General features: G+C 36.5%; 1 protein-coding gene across 3 annotated transcripts; it reads right to left on the bottom strand.

Annotated features, from left to right (window-relative positions):
• Positions 1-446: 446 nt before the first annotated feature.
• Positions 447-17,947, bottom strand: LOC110378757 (hypodermin-B). Of its 3 annotated transcripts, none has more exons than XM_049835861.2 (3): positions 17,435-17,947; positions 16,912-17,054; positions 447-631 (listed from the first exon to the last, which is right to left on the bottom strand). In XM_049835861.2, exons 1-3 carry the CDS (start codon positions 17,909-17,911, stop codon positions 472-474), a joined length of 780 nt encoding a protein of 259 aa, XP_049691818.2. In that variant the 5' UTR covers positions 17,912-17,947; the 3' UTR covers positions 447-471. The 3 variants fall into 3 exon arrangements, with proteins under 3 accessions (XP_049691818.2, XP_049691820.2, XP_049691819.2); XM_049835863.2 differs by lacking the exons at positions 16,912-17,054; positions 17,435-17,947 and adding exons at positions 13,845-13,990; positions 14,091-14,584; XM_049835862.2 differs by lacking the exons at positions 16,912-17,054; positions 17,435-17,947 and adding exons at positions 1,931-2,076; positions 2,450-3,090.
• Positions 17,948-23,669: the final 5,722 nt, after the last annotated feature.

The raw sequence follows: 23,669 nt of genomic DNA, 5'->3' as shown, positions 1-23,669 counted from the left end.
AACTGTCTCTCATTCACCACGCCGGACATGCGTATTTTCAGGATATTTTTAGCTTCACAGATGCTACCGCTAATCTCCCAAGAAATAATTTAATATCACCCTAGACCCTGGTCCATTTTTCTGCAGAATCGCTACGGGTAAGTCAGCTCGGGAATTGGGGCAGGAATATTCACTAGACTTGTCAGGATCGTTTGTGTTATCAGATATGGACACTAGTAAACCGCCATCAAGCATCAAGTTACTTAGCCAGACAGTCTGACAACCAGTACTAGCTGAGACTCCTAGCTAAGACTATTAGCTGGTTCAGATAACTCGGTTGAGGAGGTCTTATAGGCAGTCGCTCCATGTAAAACACATATTCGGCAACATCCAGTTAAACTGGAAGCTAACCCCAACATAGTTCATAGGTGATGGACAATTTTGACAAAACCGAAAGTACATAAAGAAACCTATTTATTTATTACAATAAATCTAAGCACAGTAAAGTCTTTTCGTGTTATGAGTTATCCAGTCGTAGAAGTACCCGGTATCAGTGTAGACTACGAGGCTTCTGCTGATCTTAGGGACCTTGTAGGAGACTATCCCAATCTGGATGTAGCCACGAACCACCAGAGCGCTGCCAGAGTCACCCCTGTGGAAAATGAAAACAGAACATGTTAAGGGCTATTTTTGCTTGGCTGCAGTTGGTCGATGTGTTAGACAACATAGACACGCGATTCAATCAAAAAAAGATAAAAGGTGTTAATAAAACAACAAAAAAAAAAACAGATTTTTAATTACAATTCAATAAAGTTCGATTCAATTACATGGATGCTGTAATTATGATATGAATTAACAATAGGTAAGAGTTTAAAATAATATTATTTTAAAACAGCACGTGTCGCATTGGTTTTAAAGAGCGTAAAATGCACCGCAGAAAATGAGTATTGTACAATTACAATACGTGGTACAAAAAATAAAATGACTGCCGAAATGGACGCATTTAAAAGTTAAATCCTGTCCACGTCGTAGGAAAAAAATAAGCATGTACTTTAAAATACATAAAAAAAAAATCTTTTATAAAAAAAATACATCACTAAGGATTTGTTCTTATTTCACATGCTAGCACAAGTTTTTAGACATCATCCCGAACATTTTCGTACATTCCGCATATGTACTTGTGCATATGCACATACAACATGGAACACTTCGAATGTTAAAACGACGACGTTTGACCGAATACATTTTATCCGCGGAGATAAATGCCTTGGATCCAGATCTACAGTCAGCCAAGCAGTGTGCTGAATGCGCAGCTGACGTGGCTAACCGATCATTTACGATGGAAACTGAAATAAACTATAGTTCACCCTGCTTAAATTTACACAGTATACCCATTACGGCAGAATGTGAAAGTCTTCAATCCTAACGATATTTCCATAAACTATTTATATGCACATGCAATAATCCCAAATAAACTGAACACAGCGAGATAATAGATAATGTTCAGCTAGCCGATGAAAACTCATATTACCATAAGTAATCTATTAATTCGAACATTGATTCAAAAACAACTTTTAGTCAAAAAGTGGTTTATGCTATTTTAAATTAGAAAAAAAATGTGCTTCTGGTAAACGCACCGCACGAAACAAATTTCGCATAAAAATCAAAAATCATCTTGGCCATCTTGGGTATGTAGCCATATTGGATTTAGAATAGCTACACAGAGTTAATTATGCATTGTCATCCAAACTGAAGATGTACACAAAATTCAAGCTCAATCTGTTAAAAGATATTTGCTTCAAAACTGCGTTGCAAGATTTCACCCGTACTTCATACCTACATACATTGCAAGTTAAATAAAACCTTGTGAAAAATAACCAAACAAAAAAAAAGGTTATTAAAATATCTAACTACATATATATTATGAAAGGAATTAAACTTAATATGTTACCTGCTAGCATAAGAATTAAAATTTCTGTTTTGGGCACAAAGGGTACCAGGTTTGCTGAACTTCCCCATCCTTCTCACACATTCCGTAGCCGGCAGCACATATTGGTCGATATAATGAAGAAACGGAGATGTGTCTGGTATTATTTCCTGGATTAACCAACATGAATAATCCTGAACATCTTTGACCGATCAAGGACATTACATTTATTAATTCAAGTGACAGACTACTATACGGTATGTCAATATTAAGAGCAAATATTTTTGGCAATGGTTCTCACATAAGATAATCTTTTGTTTAAATTCTTCATACCTATACTTTTAAAATAAGAAAAATGTTTACAACACAACTAAAACCTCTGTAACACTTTTAAGAATTACGAAAATATATAATCAATCAATTTTTATTCAGATAATACAATCCATTATTGTTAGTAAAGACATAAACAGCTTATAATCTAATTTTAGTACATACATTTTTAGGCAACACATTAATTAAAAATTTCTATATAACAATACTCACATTAATTATTCCCCATCCCGCTACTCTCGCCTTCTCATGATAAGGCGGATTCGCCATCAAGGCTACTCTTTTCACTTTATTACCAAACTTAAGGGCAGTGTTAAGCCTTGCCAGTGCGATATCATTGCCTAATCCCACGCCAATGTCGACGTAATATTCATGTATCATAAGTCCTCTTAGCGTAGTCATTTGACCTCCATCTGTATTTTTCCCCACGGAGATATGAATCCTAGTTCCAGGTATCATACATTCAGCCAAGCAATGGGCAGCTGACATAACTATCTTTTCATTCAAAATGGAAGCGCCACAAAGATAATATGTCATTGAACCGCGCCTTTGTTTACACCCAACCTCCATATAGACAGAGTGTGGAAAATCTTCTATCCTCGCGAAATTTCCTTGGACTATCAAAGGCTGGTCCTCACATGATATAAACCCCAAAAAACTGAACGCAGCGAGATAATACATAATGTTCAACTATCCGATTGACGACCAAGAAGTCAGTGAACACTCGTATCAGCATACGTAATCTACTCATTCGAACATTAATTCAAAAATTGCTCTTTTTAATGGCCATAAAATGGTTTCTGCTATTTTCAAATTACAGAAAATGAGTTTTTTATGGTGAACACCACACCAACGGAAATGGAACGTATCGCACGAACAAATTCAGTAAATCGAAATACTCGTAGAAGGACTTGCTGAGACGAAATCGGATGATAAAAAGTAAATAATAAATTATGAATAAAATGTTCAGTGCATTTAAGTAAAAACAACCTTCTATTTAAATGCTCTCAAAGAAGTAAATTAAATATTAACAAATGGTTTTACTGTCAAATAATGATATACCTAAAGCTTGCATATTTAGGTAGTAATTAAAATTGTTCGATTTACTTATCAACACAAACAAATGCATAAAAATAAAATATTGGGTTCGTCGCCATGTTGGATTTAAAATGGCGACACAGAGTTAATTATGTATAGTCTTCCAAAATAAAGGTGTAAGCAAAATTCCAGGTTGTCTTCCAAAATTGCGTTAATAGATTTCACCCGTACGTATGTAGCGGTTAAATACATACCTACATTGCAAGTTAAATGAAAACTTGTAAAAAAATAATCAACGAACCGCAGATAAATGTACACTTACACCTACCACTACATTATTAAAAAAATAACATGACGACCGAAATATACGCATCTGAAAGTTAAACCAGTCCATATCATACATGTATGTACATATAAATAAGCATATTATAAGTCTAAATTGTTATAAAACATTGTGGTCAAATTCAATAAAGACAGATTGAATTTCAGTTAAACTCATAGGTTGCTCTAACCCAAGATGACTTGCGTTTCACCTGGGACAGATGAGGTAAAAAATGCCATTTTGCTAAATGGGTATATCCAGGGATAAAAATAAATGCATGTGGTTCTGGCAATCATCACAAACACTACAACACTTACTTGTGTGGACACTGTTATAAAACTTTCATTAAAATGTATAACTATATAGGAATTATTCTTGGCTTACCCGCTCGCATAAGAATTTTCATTTTTGCTTTGGGCACAAAGGGTACCACATCTGCTGAACTTCCCCAACCTTTCCAAACATTCCGTAGCCGGCAGCACATATTGGTCGATATAACGAAGAAACGGAGATGTTTCTGGTATTATTTCCTGGATTAACCAACATGAATAAACCTGAACATCTCTGACTGATCAAGGACATTACATTTATTAATTCAGTCTATCAATATTTACCGCAAATATTTTTGGCTATGATTCTCATATAAGATAATCAGTATTTTAAATTCTTTATTTCTATATTTTTTTCACATAAAAAAAGTATTTACAACACAACCAAAACCTAAGTATCCTTTTTGTAATGCGTGTATTTAAAACACTTTTAAGAATGCTGAAAAATACTCACATCTATCAATCCCCATCCCGCTACTGTCGCCTTCTCATGATAAGGAGGATTCGCCATCAAGGCTACTCTTTTCACTTTATTACCAAAATTAAGTGAAGTCGTAAGCTTTCCCAGTGCGATATCATTGCTTACTTCCTCAACATTGTAATGTTCATGTATAACTAGTCTTTTTAGCGAAGACTTTTGACCTCCACGGGTATTTTTCCCCACGGAGATATAAACCTTAGATCCAGATGTACAATCAGCCAAGCAATGGGCAGCTGACATAACTACCTTTTCATTCACGATGGAAGCGCCACAAAGATAAGGTGCATTTGAACCGTGGCTTTGTCTACACTCAGCAGCCATATAGACAGAATGTGGAAAGTCTTCTATCCACGCGATATCTCCATCGACCACCAGTGGATCCTCACATGCAATAAACCCTAATAGACTGAACACAGCGAGATAATACATTATGTTCAGCCATTCAATTGACGTCCAAGAAGTCAGTGAACACTCATATAACTATACGTAATCTTAGCATTCGTTAATTTACTCAAAAATTACTTCTTTGAATACTCATAAAGTGGTTTATGCTATTTTCAAATTAGAAGAACGCACCGCACGAATGAAATTTTAATATTGTTTTTATGAAATCGCGTGGAAGTTCGTACACGTGCACTATGTGAAAGTGTATTATAAGAAATACTCGTAAAAGGGTTGGCTGAGACTAAGGCTCTAGACAGACGGACTGCATTTCACCTGCAAATTTGCAGTTCAACGGCCTCTGGAAACCTTTTCATACATTTCTTAGCCGATAGAACGTATTGATCAACATAATGAAGATATGGAGATTCTTCTGGTGTTATTTCCTGCAATAGCCAACACAAATAAACTGTTTTAAGAATTATTTATTCCTCCATTTTTCAAATAAAAAAAGTATTTACAACACAACAAAATGCGTGTATTAAAACCCTTGAAGGCCGGCAATACACGGACCGCATGAAGCAGTCAGGGGCAACAGCTTCAATCTGTCAGCTGCACATTATACTGCAGATTTCTATGGACGCACATAGGTACATACACGAGCCGCTCGAGCAGTTGCAACTGATTCTTGCGGTCCACAGCTTGAAGCTGTCACCTCTGACTGCTTCAAGCGGTCCGTGTATTGCCGACTTTAAGAATTATGAAAAATACTCACATTTATCATTCCCCATCCCGCTACTGTCGCCTTCTCACGATAAGGCGGATTCGCCATCAAGGCTACTCTTTTCACTTTATTACCAAAATTAAGTGAATTTTTAAGCTTCAACAGTGCAATATCATTGCTAACTTCCTCATCATCGTAATTTCCATGTAGAATATATCTATTAACACTAGAAATTTGACCACCACGAGTATTTTTCCCTACGGAGATATGAAACTTAGATGCAGGTCCACAATCAGCCAAGCAGTGGGCAGCTGACATAACTACTCTATCGTTCACGATGGAAGCAACACCAACAGCCACATAGACAGAATGTGGAAAGTCGTCAATCTTCGCGATATTTCCTTGGACCATCATGGGCTTCTTCTCACATGCAATAAACCCTAACAAACTGAACGCAGCGAGATAATACATAATCTTCAGCTATCCAATTGACGTCCAAGAAGTCAGTGAACACTCATATCACTACACGTAATCTTAGCATTCAAGAATTACTTCTTTGAATGCTCATAAAGTGGTTTATTTTTTTGAAATTAGAAGAACGCACCGCACGAAAGACATTTTCAAATTGTTTTTATGAAATCGCGTGGAAGCTTACACACGTGCACTCTGTGAATCGACATACTCGCAAAGGGGCTGGCAGACCAAGTCGAATAAATAAAAAGTAAAAAGTTGAATGTATTTAAGCAGAAACAAGCTTTACGTTCAGACGTTCAGTTTAGAAAAAAAAACCTTTTTTTTAATTACTAATAGGTTATTTACATACAGGTTGCAATCCTGTTATTGGTCTACTCAGCCACACAAATAAATGCATGTGGTTCTGACAATCACATAGACAAACACTACTGCAATTGTATGGACACTACTTCAAAAATAAATATATAATTAAAATATGAAACACATGAATTGTTCTTGTCTTACTTGCTAGCATAAGAACTTTCAATTAAGCTTCTGGCACAAATGGTACCTTCATTCATATTCTTCAATATTTTCCTACATTCTTTAGCTGGTTGCACATATTGATCAACATAATGGAGATACGGAGATCTTTTCTTTGTGAACTCCTGAAATAGTCAAGATGATTGAATCTGCAGGTTTTTTCCGATTAGGAATATCCTTTTTAGCAATTCAACTAACAATAGCACCCCAAACTCAAACTGGATGACAATGTTAAATGCAAATATTTTTGCCAATGGATCTCACAAAAGATAATCTGTTGTTTTTTTTTTCAAATAAAAAAAAGGTTTACAACACTTTGAAACACTTTTAAGAATTATGAAAAATACTCACATTAATCATTCCCCATCCCGCTACTCTCGCCTTCTCACGATAAGGCGGATTCGCCATCAAGGCTACTCTTTTCACTTTCTTTCCAAACTTAAGTGAAGTCTTAAGCTTCATCAGTGCAATATCATTAATTATTGGCAAACGTCGATAATGTTTATGAATCAAGTATCTTTTCACCGTAGCCCTTTGACCGCCACGAGTATTTTTCCCCACGAACATATGAATCTTAGATCCAGATCTACAACGAGCCAAGCAGTGGGCAGCTGTCAAAACTACCCTGTCATTCACGACGGAAGCGCCACAAAGATACTTACTTGTAACTCTCTTTGTTTTACATTGAATACTCGTATAGACAGAGTGTGGAAAGTCTTGTATCTTCGCGAGATTTCCTTCTACTATCAGTGCATTCTTGTCACATGCAATAAACCCTAATAAACTGAATGCAGCGAGATAAAACATAATATTCAGCCACCCGATTGACGTCCAAGAAGTCAGTGAACAGTCACATATACACGTAATCTTATATATGTACGTAATCTTCTCATTCGAACATTAATTCAAAAATAACTTTTTTTAATGGCCATAAAGCGGTTTATGCTATTTTCAAATTAAAAGAAATGAGCTTTTTATTGTTTTTACTCCTAAGACTTTTGCTTCTAAACAGGCCTGGATTGTAATGGTTAGTTCATAATAAGGTTCCTCATGTAAATAGTTAAAACTAGCCCGTTAGCTAGCGTACGCAAAAGGCAAAAATTGGAACTAAATATTGGTGGTGTTTGACCCTATACCATGGAAACCTCGTCGTATTCTACGTAGTCTCGTCACTGTTACAATTCCAGGTGGTACTATCTGACGTATAACAGAAACCCCCCACCCCCAGACAAGTTGCATGTGAACTTTGCTTTACACGCTTCACACACCTCAAAGTTATAATAGCATCCCCAAATGCCGGAATACCAATCTTCTTATGGGCACTACTTCAAAAATAAATATGTAATTAAAATATGTGAACATGAATTGTTCTTGTCTTACTTGCTAGCATAAGAACTTTCAATTAAGCTTCTGGCACAAATGGTACCTTCATTCATATTCTTCAATATTTTTCTACATTCCTTAGCTGGTTGCACATATTGATCAACATAATGGAGATACGGAGACATATACTTCGTGAACTCCTGAAATAGTCAAGATGATTGAATCTGCAGGTTTTTTTCGATTAGGAATATCCTTTTTAGCAATTCAACTAACAATAGCACCCCAAACTTAAACTGGATGACAAAATTATTGCTATAAATAAAATTTGTAATTAATGGACAAAAAAAAATGCAAATATTTTTGCCAATGGATCTCACAAAAGATAATCTGTAGTTCAAATTCTTTTAGTTTATACCTACCTCTACTTATTTTCAAATAAAAAAGGTTTACAACACTTTGAAACAAAAATACTCACATTATTTAGTCCCCATCCCGCTACTCTCGCCTTCTCATGATAAGGCGGATTTGTCATCAAGGCTACTCTTTTCACTTTCTTTCCAAACTTAAGTGAAGTCTTAAGCTTCATCAGTGCAATATCATTAATTATTGTCAAATGTCGATAATGTTTATGAGTAAAGTATTTTTTCACCGTAGCTCTTTAAAAACTCAAAACTAAACGCTCAAAACTACCCTGTCATTCACGACGGAAGCGCCACAAAGATACTTACTTGTATCTCTCTTTGTTTTACATTGAATACTCGTATAGACAGAGTGTGGAAAGTCTTTTATCTTCGCGAGATTTCCTTCTACTATCAGTGCATTCTTGTCACATGCAATAAACCCTAATAAACTGAACGCAGCGAGAAAATACATAATGTTCAGCCACCCGATTGACGTCCAAGAAGTCAGTGAACAGTCACATATACACGTAATCTTATATATGTACGTAATCTTCTCATTCGAACATTAATTCAAAAATAACTTTTTTTAATGGCCATAAAGCGGTTTATGCTATTTTCAAATTAAAAGAAATGAGCTTTTTATTGTTTTTACTCCTAAGACTTTTGCTTCTAAACAGGCCTGGATTGTAATGGTTAGTTCATAATAAGGTTCCTCATGTAAATAGTTAAAACTAGCCCGTTAGCTAGCGTACGCAAAAGGCAAAAATTGGAACTAAATATTGGTGGTGTTTGACCCTATACCATGGAAACCTCGTCGTATTCTACGTAGTCTCGTCACTGTTACGATTCCACGTGATACTATCTGACGTATAACAGAAACCCACACCCCAGACAAGTTGCATGTGAACTTTGCTTTACACGCTTCACACACCTCAAAGTTATAATAGTATCCCCAAATGCCGGAATGCCAATCTTCTTATCCAGATGCAAAAGAATATCCGTTAATGCTGTCACCACAAAAGGCGCCTCGCGGTATATTTATTAGTTGTTTTTGACATGCAGTTCTCTCTTTTATAAGTTGTTTGTTATATTTATATTTGATTTGAAGTTATCTTTATATTTCTTTATTATTTTTAATAATTGATACTGGATCTACGTAAATGAACAACACTAAAGTTCATTTTCAGTTTCAATTATTTAGATATGTAGAACGCAAAAAACCAAACGCTTTTTTTGTGACGCACAGGTCTTCGAGGACATTACTATTTGTATGGGAGAATGTTTCTACATCCCAAAACAAAAAGGTGTATTTTATAAACTATATACTATAATATGCTATGAGTTTTGTTTTATATATCTACAATTATTGTGTAGGTCTACATATCATAACTCGTTTTATATTATTTTTGCACAATTTTGACAGAACTTACCACGGACATTTCTGGATGTTAGAAATGTACAAAAAAAATGATATTTCCCATAGACAAACACTACTGCAATTGTATGGGCACTACTTCAAAAATAAATATATAATTAAAATATGAAACACATAAATTGTTCTTGTCTTACTTGCTAGCATAAGAACTTTCATTTAAGCTTCTGGCACAAATGGTACCTTCATTGTTTCTCTTCAATATTTTCCTACATTCTTCAGCTGGTTGCACATATTGATCAACATAATGGAGATACGGAGATCTTTCCTTCGTGAACTCCTGAAATAGTCAAGATGATTGAATCTGCAGGTTTTTTCCGATTAGGAATATCCTTTTTAGCAATTCAACTAACAATAGCACCCCAAACTCAAACTGGATGACAAAATTATTGCTATAAATACTATTTATAATTAATGGACAAAAAAAATGCAAATATTTTTGCCAATGGATCTCACAAAAGATAATCTGTAGTTCAAATTCTTTTAGTTTATACCTCTACTTATTTTCAAATTAAAAAAGGTTTACAACACTTTGAAACAAAAATACTCACATTATTTAGTCCCCATCCCGCTACTCTCGCCTTCTCATGATAAGGAGGATTCGCCATTAAGGCTACTCTTTTCACTTTATTACCAAAATTAAGTGAAGTCTTAAGCTTCATCAGTGCAATATCATTAATTATTGGCAAACGTCGATAATGTTTATGAACAAAGTATCTTTTCACCGAAGCCTTTTGACCGCCACGAGTACTTTTCCCCACGAAGATATGAATCTTAGATCCAGATCCACAACCAGCCAAGCAGTGGGCAGCTGTCATAACCACCCTGTCATTCACGATAGAAGCGCCACAGAGATACCTACTTGTATCGTTCTCTTTTTTACATCGCATATTCGTAAAGACAGAGTGTGGAAAGTCTTGTATCTTCGCGAGCAATCCTTCTACTATCATTGCATCCTTGTCACATGCAATAAACCCTAATAAACTGAACGCAGCGAGATAAAACATAATGTTCAGCCACCCGATTGACGTCCAAGAAGTCAGTGAACAGTCACATATACACGTAATCTTATATACGTAATCTTCTCATTCGAACATTAATTCAAAAATAACTTTTTTAATGGCCATAAAGCGGTTTATGCTGTTTTCAAATTAAAAGAAATTAGCTTTTTATAGTTTTTACTCCTAAGACTTTTGCTTCTAAACAGGCCTGGATTGTAATGGTTAGTTCATAATAAGGTTCCTCATGTAAATAGTTAAAACTAGCCCGTTAGCTAGCGTACGCAAAAGGCAAAAATTGGAACTAAATATTGGTGGTGTTTGACCCTATACCATGGAAACCTCGTCGTATACTACGTAGTCTCGTCACTGTTACGATTCCAGGTGATACTATCTGACGTATAACAGAAACCCCCCCCCAGACAAGTTGCATGTGAACTTTGCTTTACACGCTTCACACACCTCAAAGTTATAATAGTATCCCCAAATGCCGGAATACCAATCTTCTTATGGGCACTACTTCAAAAATAAATATATAATTAAAATATGAAACACATGAATTGTTCTTGTCTTACTTGCTAGCATAAGAACTTTCATTTAAGCTTCTGGCACAAATGGTACCTTCATTGTTTCTCTTCAATATTTTCCTACATTCTTCAGCTGGTCGCACATATTGATCAACATAATGGAGATACGGAGATCTTTCCTTTGTGAACTCCTGAAATAGTCAAGATGATTGAATCTGCAGGTTTTTTCCGATTAGGAATATCCTTTTTAGCAATTCAACTAACAATAGTGCCCCAAACTCAAACTGGATGACAATGTTAAATGCAAATATTTTTGCCAATGAATCTCACAAAAGATAATCTGTTGTTTTTTTTTTTCAAATAAAAATAAGGTTTACCACACTTTGAAACACTTAAGAATTATGATAAATACTCACATTAATCATTCCCCATCCCGCTACTCTCGCCTTCTCATGATAAGGCGGATTCGCCATCAAGGCTACTCTTTTCACTTTATTACCAAAACTAAGTGAAGTCTTAAGCTTCATCAGTGCAATATCATTAATTATTGGCAAACGTCGATAATGTTTATGAATAAAGTATCTTCTCACCGAAGCCCTTTGACCGCCACGAGTACTTTTCCCCACGAAGATATGAAGCTTAGATCCAGATCCACAACCAGCCAAGCAGTGGGCAGCTGTCATAACCACCCTGTCATTCACGATAGAAGCGCCACAAAGATACCTTGTATCGTTCTCTTTTTTACATCGCATATTCGTAAAGACAGAGTGTGGAAAGTCTTGTATCTTCGCGAGATTTCCTTCTACTATCAGTGCATTCTTGTCACATGCAATAAACCGTAATAAACTGAACGCAGCGAGATAATACATAATGTTCAGCCACCCCATTGACGTCCAAGAAGTCAGTGAACAGTCACATGTACACGTAATCTTCTCATTCGAACATTAATTCAAAAATAACTATTTTTTATGGCCATAAAGCGGTTTATGCTATTTTCAAATTAAAAGAAATGAGCTTTTTATTGTTTTTACTCCTAAGACTTTTGCTTCTAAACAGGCCTGGATTGTAATGGTTAGTTCATAATAAGGTTCCTCATGTAAATAGTTAAAACTAGCCCGTTAGCTAGCGTACGCAAAAGGCAAAAATTGGAACTAAATATTGGTGGTGTTATACCATGGAAACCTCGTCGTATACTACGTAGTCTTGTCACTGTTACGATTCCAGGTGATACTATCTGACGTATAACAGAACCCCTCCCCCCCCCAGACAAGTTGCATGTGAACTTTGCTTTACACGCTTCACACACCTCAAAGTTATTATAGTATCCCCAAATGCCGGAATGCCAATCTTCTTACCCAGATGCAAAAGAATATCCGTTAATGCTGTCACCACAAAAGGCGCCTCGCGGTATATTTTTTAGTTGTTTTTGACATGCAGTTCTCTCTATTATAAGTTGTTTGGTATATTGAAGGGTCTTTGCCAATAGTGGTGTTTGTTCCTGGAATATTCAGTGTTTAATTAGCTCGATTTTACTATAGCTATATTATGTTTTTGATTTTAAAAGTACTTACATCAATTAGTCCCCAACCTGCTATTTGCCCAACTTTATCGTGAGGGAGTCGCCTCAATAAAGCAACACGTTTAACAAACTCTCCTAGTTGCATGTCGGTTTTGAGCCTTGCTAGTGCAATGTCAAAGTTGCTTACTTCGGCACGATAGTTCTCGTGGAGATAATAATTAACCACTGTTGAAGACGCCCCTCTAGCTTTTGCTCTGTGTCCGACGAACACTTTGATGGTACGAGGGCGGTCTGTGCAGGTAGCCAGGCAATGCGCTGCCGTCATTACGATTTTCTGGTTCAGAATAGATGATCCGCAACTCCAGTAACTATTCGTTGGTAAGCACGTCATGAACATATAAGCAGAATACGGGAATTGCTTCATATATGCGTCTTGACCATTTACAACAAATGGTTCCATGGCACATTCAATTAATTGTATCAAATTCAGCACTATGATAAAATAAAACATAATTTCTACAAATACCTTCATATTGGGTTGACGAACTTAATTCATATGAGGTTAATTAACCTCAATGGTTAGTAAGGTAATAAATCTAAGAAACAATAATCTTTGATTTTATGGAGAAATAAAGTTATGTAACGGATAAAAGGAAGGTAATATTTGACGTTAAAATTGAGATGCCGTGTTTAACGGTGATATTGTGATGAAGAGTATTTTACCGAATAATGCAGACCCTGAAAAATGAAAGTTTTAAGTCTTCCCTTAGTTTAATGAAGCTCTTAATTAGTATGGGGAATGTTTAGTAGTACGCATGTCGTAGTTATACACATAAAGCCTTTTAAATTATGCATCTAAAACTCATACACAACGGCATAGCTGTTGAAAGAGTCGTGCTCAAAAGTCCAGAATAGATACATTGCCACGTTGGGTGACAATGTATGCCAAAATAGCGCTAATATGTCTAATTTGAATTTGCTTCATTTATGGTTTACTGCGGCGGCACAATCATGCTGGAATATTTATGAAAATGATGCTAGCCCTAAACAGTTTTATATTTCTGGTCTCGACTACCACGTCATTTTCATAAATAGTAAGTATGTATTTTGTGCTACAAGCTTAATTATTCTCCTTACTCAGTTATAGCAGATTTGGGATTCACGCTGTCAGCACAATTGGTGCCTTCCGGCATTCTCGAATAAAATCGTTCTCGACAGACAGATCTCTTCAATATATGCATCTTGATAGACTGAAGGTTCAACGCTGGTTTTTTTGTTTTTTCCTGAAACATTTATATGCCATTTACCTTCATCAAAGGGCTACACTTTTATACATTATACTACTGAGTTGATATTTTATTCACTTGATTCAAAAATACTTACGTCGATTATTCCCCAACCTGCTACCTGTGCCAATCGAGTTTTGGGTCGTTTCCTCATTAATGCAACTCGTTTAACATTTTTTCCAAATATTATTTTCTTTTTTACTTTCATGAGTGCTATGTCATTACTGATCGAAAAATCTTCATATTTTTTATGGAGGTAGAAATTTTGAACGGTCCTAGATTTTCCTTTACCCATTTTTCTGTTGCCAACGTACGCTTTGATGACATTACGTGTGCCGCAAGTGAAGAGGCAATGCGCCGCCGTCAGTAGCACTCCCTCGTTGACGATGGATGCTCCGCAAATCCAGTAACCATCGCTACTGCATGACACGAACAAGAAAACTGAATGCGGGAAATTTTTCATTGCTGCATTTTCACCTTTTTCAATAAGTTTTTCCACGGCACATTCGATACCTAGTATCAAATTCAGCATAATTGTATAATAATACATTGTGTTACTATAGCACCGACACCTACTACCTGTTTGGTTGACGAAACTGATTCGTATGACTATCATCAATGGTTAATTTGGTAATTAATTTCCATAGGTCCAATAAAGTTTGGTTTAATGGCTGAGTAAAATGACGCGATGCACTAAAAAAATGTTGAATAATTTAAGTCTAATTAGGTTGGTCTTTGGGCATTTAAAGTGCTGGGTAGGGCGACTCTCCTGAACGCTAACGTCAGAGAGAAGAATGGTTTCATAGGTTCTGTAACCCCTCATTCCGTCCGATTCTGCTCAGATGGTTAGAGAACACAGGATACTCTCCAGGAACTCTCCGAAGTTTTTATTATAACTATCAGGGAGGAAAAGGATAACTCATTTTACTATCTGAGAATCGGCGAGAGAACCTCACCTAATTCTCGTCAAACTTTTTGTCATCACGGAACATAGCGCGCGTCGCTGCTTTACGAATGAAACGAACTTTATATATAGCGAGTGGCGGAGGTGGAGGAAGGGTATGGGCCACATGTACTCAGAATTTTGTTGCCAACCGCCATGAAGTTTGGGTGGCTTACCTTAAAGCTTTTATTCTAAAATATACACTTGCCATTTTCCTTACTGAGTGACAGTAGTTTCGCCGTCGAAGCTGTTAGCACAGATGGTGCCCCTCGGGATAGTACTGATTAGCCTTTTACAGTCAGGCCTCCTCATTACATATTGTCTGAAATAATGGAGCGTACTCGCGGAGCGTAATTCACTGGCCTGAAATGTATTATTTTAAACTACATATTTTTATTTTTCAATCAAAGTTTACCGGCTAAATATCTGATCTTTGTCATACGTGTACTGCCACTCATGTTCATACTGATTTACGAGATTGGGTGTGATTTATGAGTTTGGTTGGCCAAACTGTTGACCGACTAAAAGTTTGTAGTGTGCATTTCATACTTACGCTGCTCACTCGCCATCCAGTAATCCGAGCCACTCTATTGTAGGGCGGATTTCTCATCAGAGCTATGCGCCTAACTTTACGGTTGAATACCAAATCCGTTTTTAATCTCACCAGCGCTATATCATACGCCGTGCGTTGGTAGTCGTAGGACTCGTGTAAGAAATAGCGATTTATGGTGGAAGCAAGGCCTGCGTCTTGGTTTTCGTGGCCCACTCTGACTGTGACGTCACCATCCGCTCCGCATCCATCCAAACAATGGGCCGCCGTCAACGTTATCCTCTCATTCAAAATAGACGCTCCACAGACCCAGGGCACTTTCTCACCAAGGCCTGGGTCTACACAAAAAATACTCAAGAATGCGGAATGAGGAAATCTACTTATGCGAGCAAATTTTCCTCCAACTAAAGGTGCTAACAAGGACACATTTTTCAGCAGTAAACTTATTAGGATGTAAACGTGTAGAATTTGCATATTTTCTACTAAATTTAATTAATACTAAACGTTATGTTATGTACGAGTACAATGCCGAAAGTGCAGCCTTATCGATAAAGCAGTCATTAAGTCGGACCATAAGTGTTTTAAGTGCTTATAGATTAAAAACTTCTTCGTCGTACGTCGTACGTCGTTCATCAACGCATAGTGCTGCCGTCTAGCCCATGCGATCGTTCACTATGAACCTAGCACACATCCATTCATTCCCTTCTCACAAATTACAAAAACTGTAAGAGAAGAGGAATGGGAAAACGCGTAACGGGTGCCTTTCTCTGCCAACTACTTTAGGTTCAATATAGCATGAAAATATAGCTGCTGTCAGTTAGATCATTTTATTTTGATGAACTAAAAGAACCTGTAATTTCGCTTTTGGGTAAAGTTAAAGGTTTTTTGGTTTTTGACGTTTGTCTTTGGCGAACTTATACAGAGTACAGTGACTGAAGGGGATCTGCGAAATATGATGATCTCTCCAAACCCCGGGTTGGAGTCGGACGAAAGTCAAATACAGGGTTCTAGCGAGCAAGTAGGTACTAAAAAGGAGAGATGGATAAAGCTGGCAAGAAAGAGTTGTAGATCATGGGTCAAAAATTAATAAAAAAACAAAGACTTACCTACGTCAGGTCTTCATCGTGTGTAACTTGTGTAATATAACTTTCAAAAACGAAAATAAAATATAAGATGTCTAATATTGAAAAATATACGAAATATGTAATATATAAAAAAACGCGCGGCAAAATACACTCGTGTCAAACCGAAACTTTAATTAAATAGTCTAGTCAAGTAAGATGTAACTACAAGAAATACAAAGTAAATATAAGTAATAGATCCTCGTAGGTTATTACGAATTTTTGAAGGCAGCATTAGCTGCTTGGCTGCAAAAGTATTAACTTTGACTAAGCTATACTAGGCATATTCTCAAAAACGTCTTACCGACTGCTGTAGGTGGTAGGATCCCCACTGCTTGCACATATGGTTCCTTTGGGCTGATTGGTGATAACTTCCTTACAGCGGTCCCATTTCCACACGTATTGATCGATGAACATTAGTTTAGTTCCCATCTCCTGGGTAAATTCCTAATAAATATATAAAAGGATTTAAAAACATGCTTTACTGACCAAATGCACTGTTCAGACTTGATGGATGAAGATAAATAGATGGTCGCGAGCTGAGACTTTATTGCCTTGAGCTAGGCTCTTTCGTGTCACTTCTAACAACAACGAGCAACGCTACGTGTTGTGGACTGAAGCCCGAAAGTCTGGAACCTTTTCAAGGGTGTTGTGAAAGGAGAGAGTGTCAGTTTATAGAATAGCACGCCCCAACGTAGTTAAGAAAAAGGATAGGCATAAATATGATAAATAGGTGGTGATGGTGATTTGGGGGTGATACACAGTTGATTAAAGTAAAGCCAATGGGAATCATGAATTTTAATTAATTATGTTTTTTAAAAACTTACATTGAGCATTCCCCAACCAGCTATCTGTGCTTTTTCATAGTAGGGTGGATCTCTCATAAGAGCTACCTTAGTCACCTTTTTGTTTAATTCCAATGGAGTTCGCAATCTTAGCAACCCAATATCGTAATCGACTCTCAGATTCGAGTATAGTTCGTGAACTATAAAGCTATGGACACTAGCGCTGTAACCAACTTTCCTGTCTGCATGACCGACGCAGACGCCGATGAAGCTCTGAGGGGAACAGCGGTACATACAATGTGCTGCTGTTAACAGCACCTTCACGTTCAGGATAGACGCACCGCAGATCCAGCCGACTTTCTTTCTACTGTCTTCTTCGATGCAACTGACTCCAATGAAGACGGAATGGGGAAAGTCTGTTATAGATGCTGTATTCCCGCCAACGACTTTCGGTTCCATCTGGCTTTCGATAACACTTATGTAACTGATAATGATGACTATTGACGTTATTTTTATCATTTTAATAAGCTTTCTTGATGTTAGGCGTTGACTGCGCTTACGTTGGTACGGCTTATCGTGCAATAAGCGGTTATATGTAGTCGTTACTGTTTTATGAAGGAATAAAAATTTTGCGTCAGATTAACTAGGCACTCCTACGGTGTGACTTGTTTTAAGTTCTGGTGCTCAAAATGCGTAAAAAATATGACGCTAACTTAAAATAGATTTACACAAATTATCAGATTCTATAACATAAAAATGTTTTATCGAATTTTTCTTCCAGATTAAATAAGGAATAGCAGTTAGATAAGTATGTTTGCCAATTCTTCAATGCCGCCTTCTTTGACTCTTTGTACTTTGTTATAGTTATTAACGTCTTCAATAAACTGAATAGGTAAGTGCATTGCATTAAGACACCGAGAGGTAGGTATGCATATTCCACAACTAGAAGCAGAAACAGCTAATCAAGCATTCAATCCCAATAAATTCAGTCACTATCAGCTCGCCTGAGGTTCCTTCAAAAGGGTTCGATTATTCTGACTGCATAATTCTAGTCGATTAAACAATCGTTGCGTACGATCGATATTCCAATTACGGTTTTCCGGTCTATTAATATTTTCGTAGTGATTAACTATTACGTATTGATCTTATGTAACCTAGAATCACTTGATTGATGTTTGTTAAACTATCTGTTTTACGCGGTTTGCCTCGTCCTGAGGGTACTCCATCCTAAGGTATTCTACTACTCTACTATACTCTAAGGTATTTTACATTCATACCTAATACAAATTAAAGTGTAACAAACCAACTGACTTCGCGTTCATTATGATGTATAGGTATTACCATAGGCACCTACATTAGTCAGTATTTAGGATTGTTCAGGGGTTAAAACATTGCAATTTACACTTCATTTGAGATTACTCCTCGAAAACAGAGCATATGGAATGATACAATTGACAGAAAACGTCACGAAAATGTCAGCCAGTCCTGTTATTGTAATCGACTTCGGCAAGTACAACCTGTTCAGTTATAAGAGTTCTATCTAAAAACAGCCCTTAAAACCAAAAACATCATAATTTAGAATCCACAATTATTTTTAGTATTATCCTCGATCTTGGCAGCCTCTAACGGTTGGTCGGTAGTTGGTGGTTATTGTAGATTTTATGATATAGCTTAGATTTATAACACGGGATATCGAGTCGCCCCAGGCCCAACCTATAAGTACCATACTTAAAGTAAACACCCTTCTAATAACTTAATACTATGGTTTACTTAGTACGCGGGTCTGTTTATTATCTGGAATAAATCCAGGATGTTATTGATGGCTATTGCTTGTTCTTTTTAAGAAAACGGGACCTTATTATACATGTATTGTAAATGTAAATATATGCATTGATTTTCTGATGATTAAATTTTGTGGAAGAAAGTAATTATTTTATCGAGGTTCAAACACTCTTCTTATTTTTGGATGTTGATAGTTGAGTCAAGTCTTCCGTCAAGACCAGAAATTACTAAACTGCTTATGAATGAAACTGTAGGTTATTAACATAATATCGAAGATCTTACTAATTCGAAAACAGATAATGTCAAGTATCAAGGAATCGATGAAAAATTAACAAAATGAGGCCTAACTTCTGCTACATCACAACAGTTAAAATTATTCTCCAAGCTTTCTAATGAGACCATTCCAAAACGAAGAAAAATAACAAAATTGTCATCAGAAAGCGTCTAAACACGATTTAGTAGAAAATAATCTGAAGTAACGAAACTAGCGAACGAAGCGTGGTGAATGTACTCCGCCCGAGGTGGGCTACCAAAGTCTACTCGCACGATTTTCACTTGTAACTCTGAAATATCTAGAAACCATCATAGAAATAGCTATTGTCACTATGAGGATTGGAGTATGCATTGGGGTATTGTCTAGGTTCCTTTTTTCATAAGTTATGTTTAGAAAAGTCTATGACCCTTGTTACCAGACTTCGCTTCGCGGTTTACATTTATTTTCTCTGGCATTCTGTTTGGTGATTATCATTTCTCTTGTCTTTGATTATGTATTTTTTGAGTTTTATGTATCATTATCAAACTCGATAAAATAAATATAAAAAAAAAAAACATTAGGGTACTTACAACGATTACCTTATCGTATTAAATTATAATATTTCACAATACACACATTAATTAAAAGAAGTGCAATTTCGAGTGATAAACCCAACATATCCAACAGTACCTCTCTTAGTAGTCGAGCACAAAGAAAAAGTACTGCAAATGGTGAACCGTTACTTAGAGAAGAGCGGAATAACTGTCGCGTTCCGGTTGCCAGCGTTCTATCGCTAGCTGATTGCTTCCACCGCAGCCTCCTCTCATTGTTCCCACTCGCCTAGATAACTCACACGCTTCAACAATATCTTTCTCGTCTAAACGGCCGAATAATTGCTCAAATCTGAATATTTCATCCACATCTTGGACGTTTGCCGCAAAATGTTCGACTACTTTAGACATTTTTATTTTACGGTCTGATCTTTGACCTGGATTGTTGGAAGATAGGTTTTGGTCACGAATGTACTGTTTTGCAGTATTTAGACTTCCATTTTGTTAGGTGTTGTGTCTTTAATGAACTTCGAATTGAAGGAGATTTTTGAGTTTACTATTTCATGTTGGAACTTTGCTTCGGTGTCTACGTTTTTATTAAGCCTTAGGTTAATAACTGGTAAATAGCTTCTGAAATGTGGGTGATTTACAAAATGTTTTTTGTATTACAAACAGAATAGAAAGTGTTGTCTGGAATCGGAGAATCTTGGAGACTTTTTATTCCTATGATCGCATTGGAAATGCAATCTCAGCAAATCTGCCTACCTTTTTCCCAACTATGTTGGATGCGGCCTAATTGGATGCAGTAGAGCACTAGCGTTTTACATGATGTGACTATCGACCGATGTGCCTTCCAAAACATGGTATAGGTACTTGTATACATTTATTTATCACCTGCTTCAAAAGTAATGAAGACTCAGAAACGACACACAATTATGACATTAGTCACGAGAAGAACTATCATTTTGGATCATAGACGGGATAATAACGATATTAAAATTCATATTAGAGTATAATAACTTGACTAGATATTTCGGAAATGAGCTCTTATTGTCCATTGTTGGATTCCGTCGGCTTGTTTGTAAGAAGTCCTGTTTAAATATACTTGTATTAGTCTCGGATTTGTGAGGACTGTTGGTTTGACGAATGAATAACAATAACATGATATAGAAGATTAACATTACTTACGGTAATTCACTTTAATTTCTACATAAACGTCTGTTTTCCGTACTTATTTGTCCGTGACACCCACTGCCCAACGTTAAAACAAGGTTAAAAATGCCCATGTGCTTTTACATACTTGAAAAAAGTCTGTTGCATTTGCAAATTGCAATAATATTCCTTTGTCAATTTTTTTATTTGAATTGTTACAGTTATGAAGAAACAGAAAATAACTCCAATTCACAAACGTTCCTCAATATTTATGACGAGTGTATCCCTTTTAGGTCTTCCCTTGCTTCACATACTACATCATCGCGTGGGCATCTTTCAATTACAATTGGAAATACAATAACTCCTCAAAATTAGTTCACTATAATAATAATAGTGTGTTGTTCTCGTAAATCGTTCAGTGTTACAACAAGCAAGTTATGGATGCTTCTCGCTTTCGAAGTAAACTGTTGCCTCATACAAATTGTTGTGAGGATCCATCGGCGTCCATATTTGGGCATGCTAGCTACGATGTAGGAAGACGCGGATAGACTAAACAGATATGTTATACTTTTTAAACTTTTGAATTTTATTTTATAAAATCTCCTCTTTTTGACTTATACATGTAGTTCGGGAAGATTTGTACCTTATGCATTCCTGCCTGTACCTATGTTCAATTTTATTTCAGAATTATCAAATATTACTCAAAAAGTAATGACCTAATTAAAAAAGCGCTTGATTTTATAAAATCAAAGCCAAGCAGACTTTACAAAATGAAAAACTTCTATAGAAAGTTTTCTAACAACAGCAACAGAACAGGCGCTAGACGACAAACGCTTTAAAGCGACAACATCGCTGCAAAGCGCCAAGCGACAACTAAGTACATCATAATGGATTACCTTCTGGCTCACAACAAAACAGTGCCAACCAAAAAGTTTTTCACTCCAACAATTTCTTGGCTCCGTTGTAAGAACAGTGGCGTAACGTAGACTGAGAAGATGTGGTTATATAAGCAAGGCTTTTTTTCCATGAATTCAAAATTGAAATTGAGAAAAGAAACACACCAGAGGACTTTGCAAGGACTCTATAAAACTTGCTGTCATTTCTGATCTGTAATGTATAAACTTTTTCGACCATTTAAACGTGTTCCATTTTTGAAACGACCAAGGCATTCTATTCAGCCTGTCAGATTTATAAGCCCAGACATAAAAACTTCATGATACCTCCTTTACGCTTAGATTTGTCTATATATTTAAGGTTTTTGCGAGGCCTCTGTAAGACCGTGAACAAGGGCCCACATTGCAGCCTCCTAACTACGCCTCTGTTACCAAATAGTTTTTAGTACCAAGAAGTTTCCTACCTCCGTTGTGTAAGAACGGGGCGGCGCCGCAATGATTTGTGTCCTAAGGCCGATCCCGCTTTCGAGAACACACGCCGATCTTGTCTCAGGGACTTACGAGCTCGAGAACAACGCTCGTGTTTATTAGAATTATTAGATTATTGAGCTAGAAACTTGTGTTTGTTGTGATAATAAAGTGGTTTTCTAATATGTTGCTTGATAAGTGTTAATATAGATCTTAGTTTGAACGGTTATTGTGAGATTAAGTGGGAAGCTAGTTTTTAGAAACCAAGATGATGCAGAACATGTGCTTGAACATGAGTTCTATCTTAGTAACTAAAATATAAAGACACACTATCTCACATGGGTACTATATCAGCCACACAGTTTTTAAACATAAAAAGTTTAAAAAGTAATTTTCAGAATATCACAGGTAGTAGATACGTCTATAAGTCAATTGATTTAGATGTACCGATGAGCATAACGGAACCCATCAAATCTATTTTGACACAGACACAACAATACCCACAAACCTTATTATTCGCAGCTGCCTAAATCAGTGCAGAATATTCAGTGTTTACAGCGCAGTGTAAGGCACTATTTTACAATTTCAAACCGTGTAGTGCGCAAACAAGGGGAATTTTCTCAAGTTGACGTCACAAGGTGTGCGCAGACGCAGCGGCAAGACCGCCGGGCGCCATGTTGCGACAGATTTATATCTAGCGCAATGCCCCTTATTTAATACTGCTTTATTAAGCTTTAGAGATACTGAGAATGTTGACTTGGTTGTACCTGTAGGTACAACTATACAATATATGTAGGTAATACTGTTGGTTTGTTTGCGATAAACTCGGAAACTGCTGAATGCGGATTTCATCAATAAATAGAGGTTTCGTTGAGTACCTAATTCTAGGTAAGTATATAACATACATGTTTTAAGCCAATAAGGGTCCCAGATCCTTACTATAGAAGCGAAATGAGTCTGAATATCTAACGCTGTAATGCTATCACTGCTGTATCAATTTAGGCAGAATTTTGCCTGTAGATAGGCTTTACCCTGGAGCCAAAAATGGGCCCAGAAAGAAGCCAAAAATTACGGATAAACTCTCAAACCTGGAAATTAAGTCGAGAAAAGACAAAGACGAAATGTATTTAAATAGTAGTTAGACGTACCCACAGTCCCGTTCCGTTCAAACGTGACTA

Source organism: Helicoverpa armigera, chromosome 6 (genome assembly GCF_030705265.1).
Source record: "Helicoverpa armigera isolate CAAS_96S chromosome 6, ASM3070526v1, whole genome shotgun sequence".
NCBI lineage: Eukaryota > Metazoa > Arthropoda > Insecta > Lepidoptera > Noctuidae > Helicoverpa > Helicoverpa armigera.
Note: the sequence above shows the minus strand (reverse complement) of the source record. Positions and strands in the feature narration are given on the sequence as shown.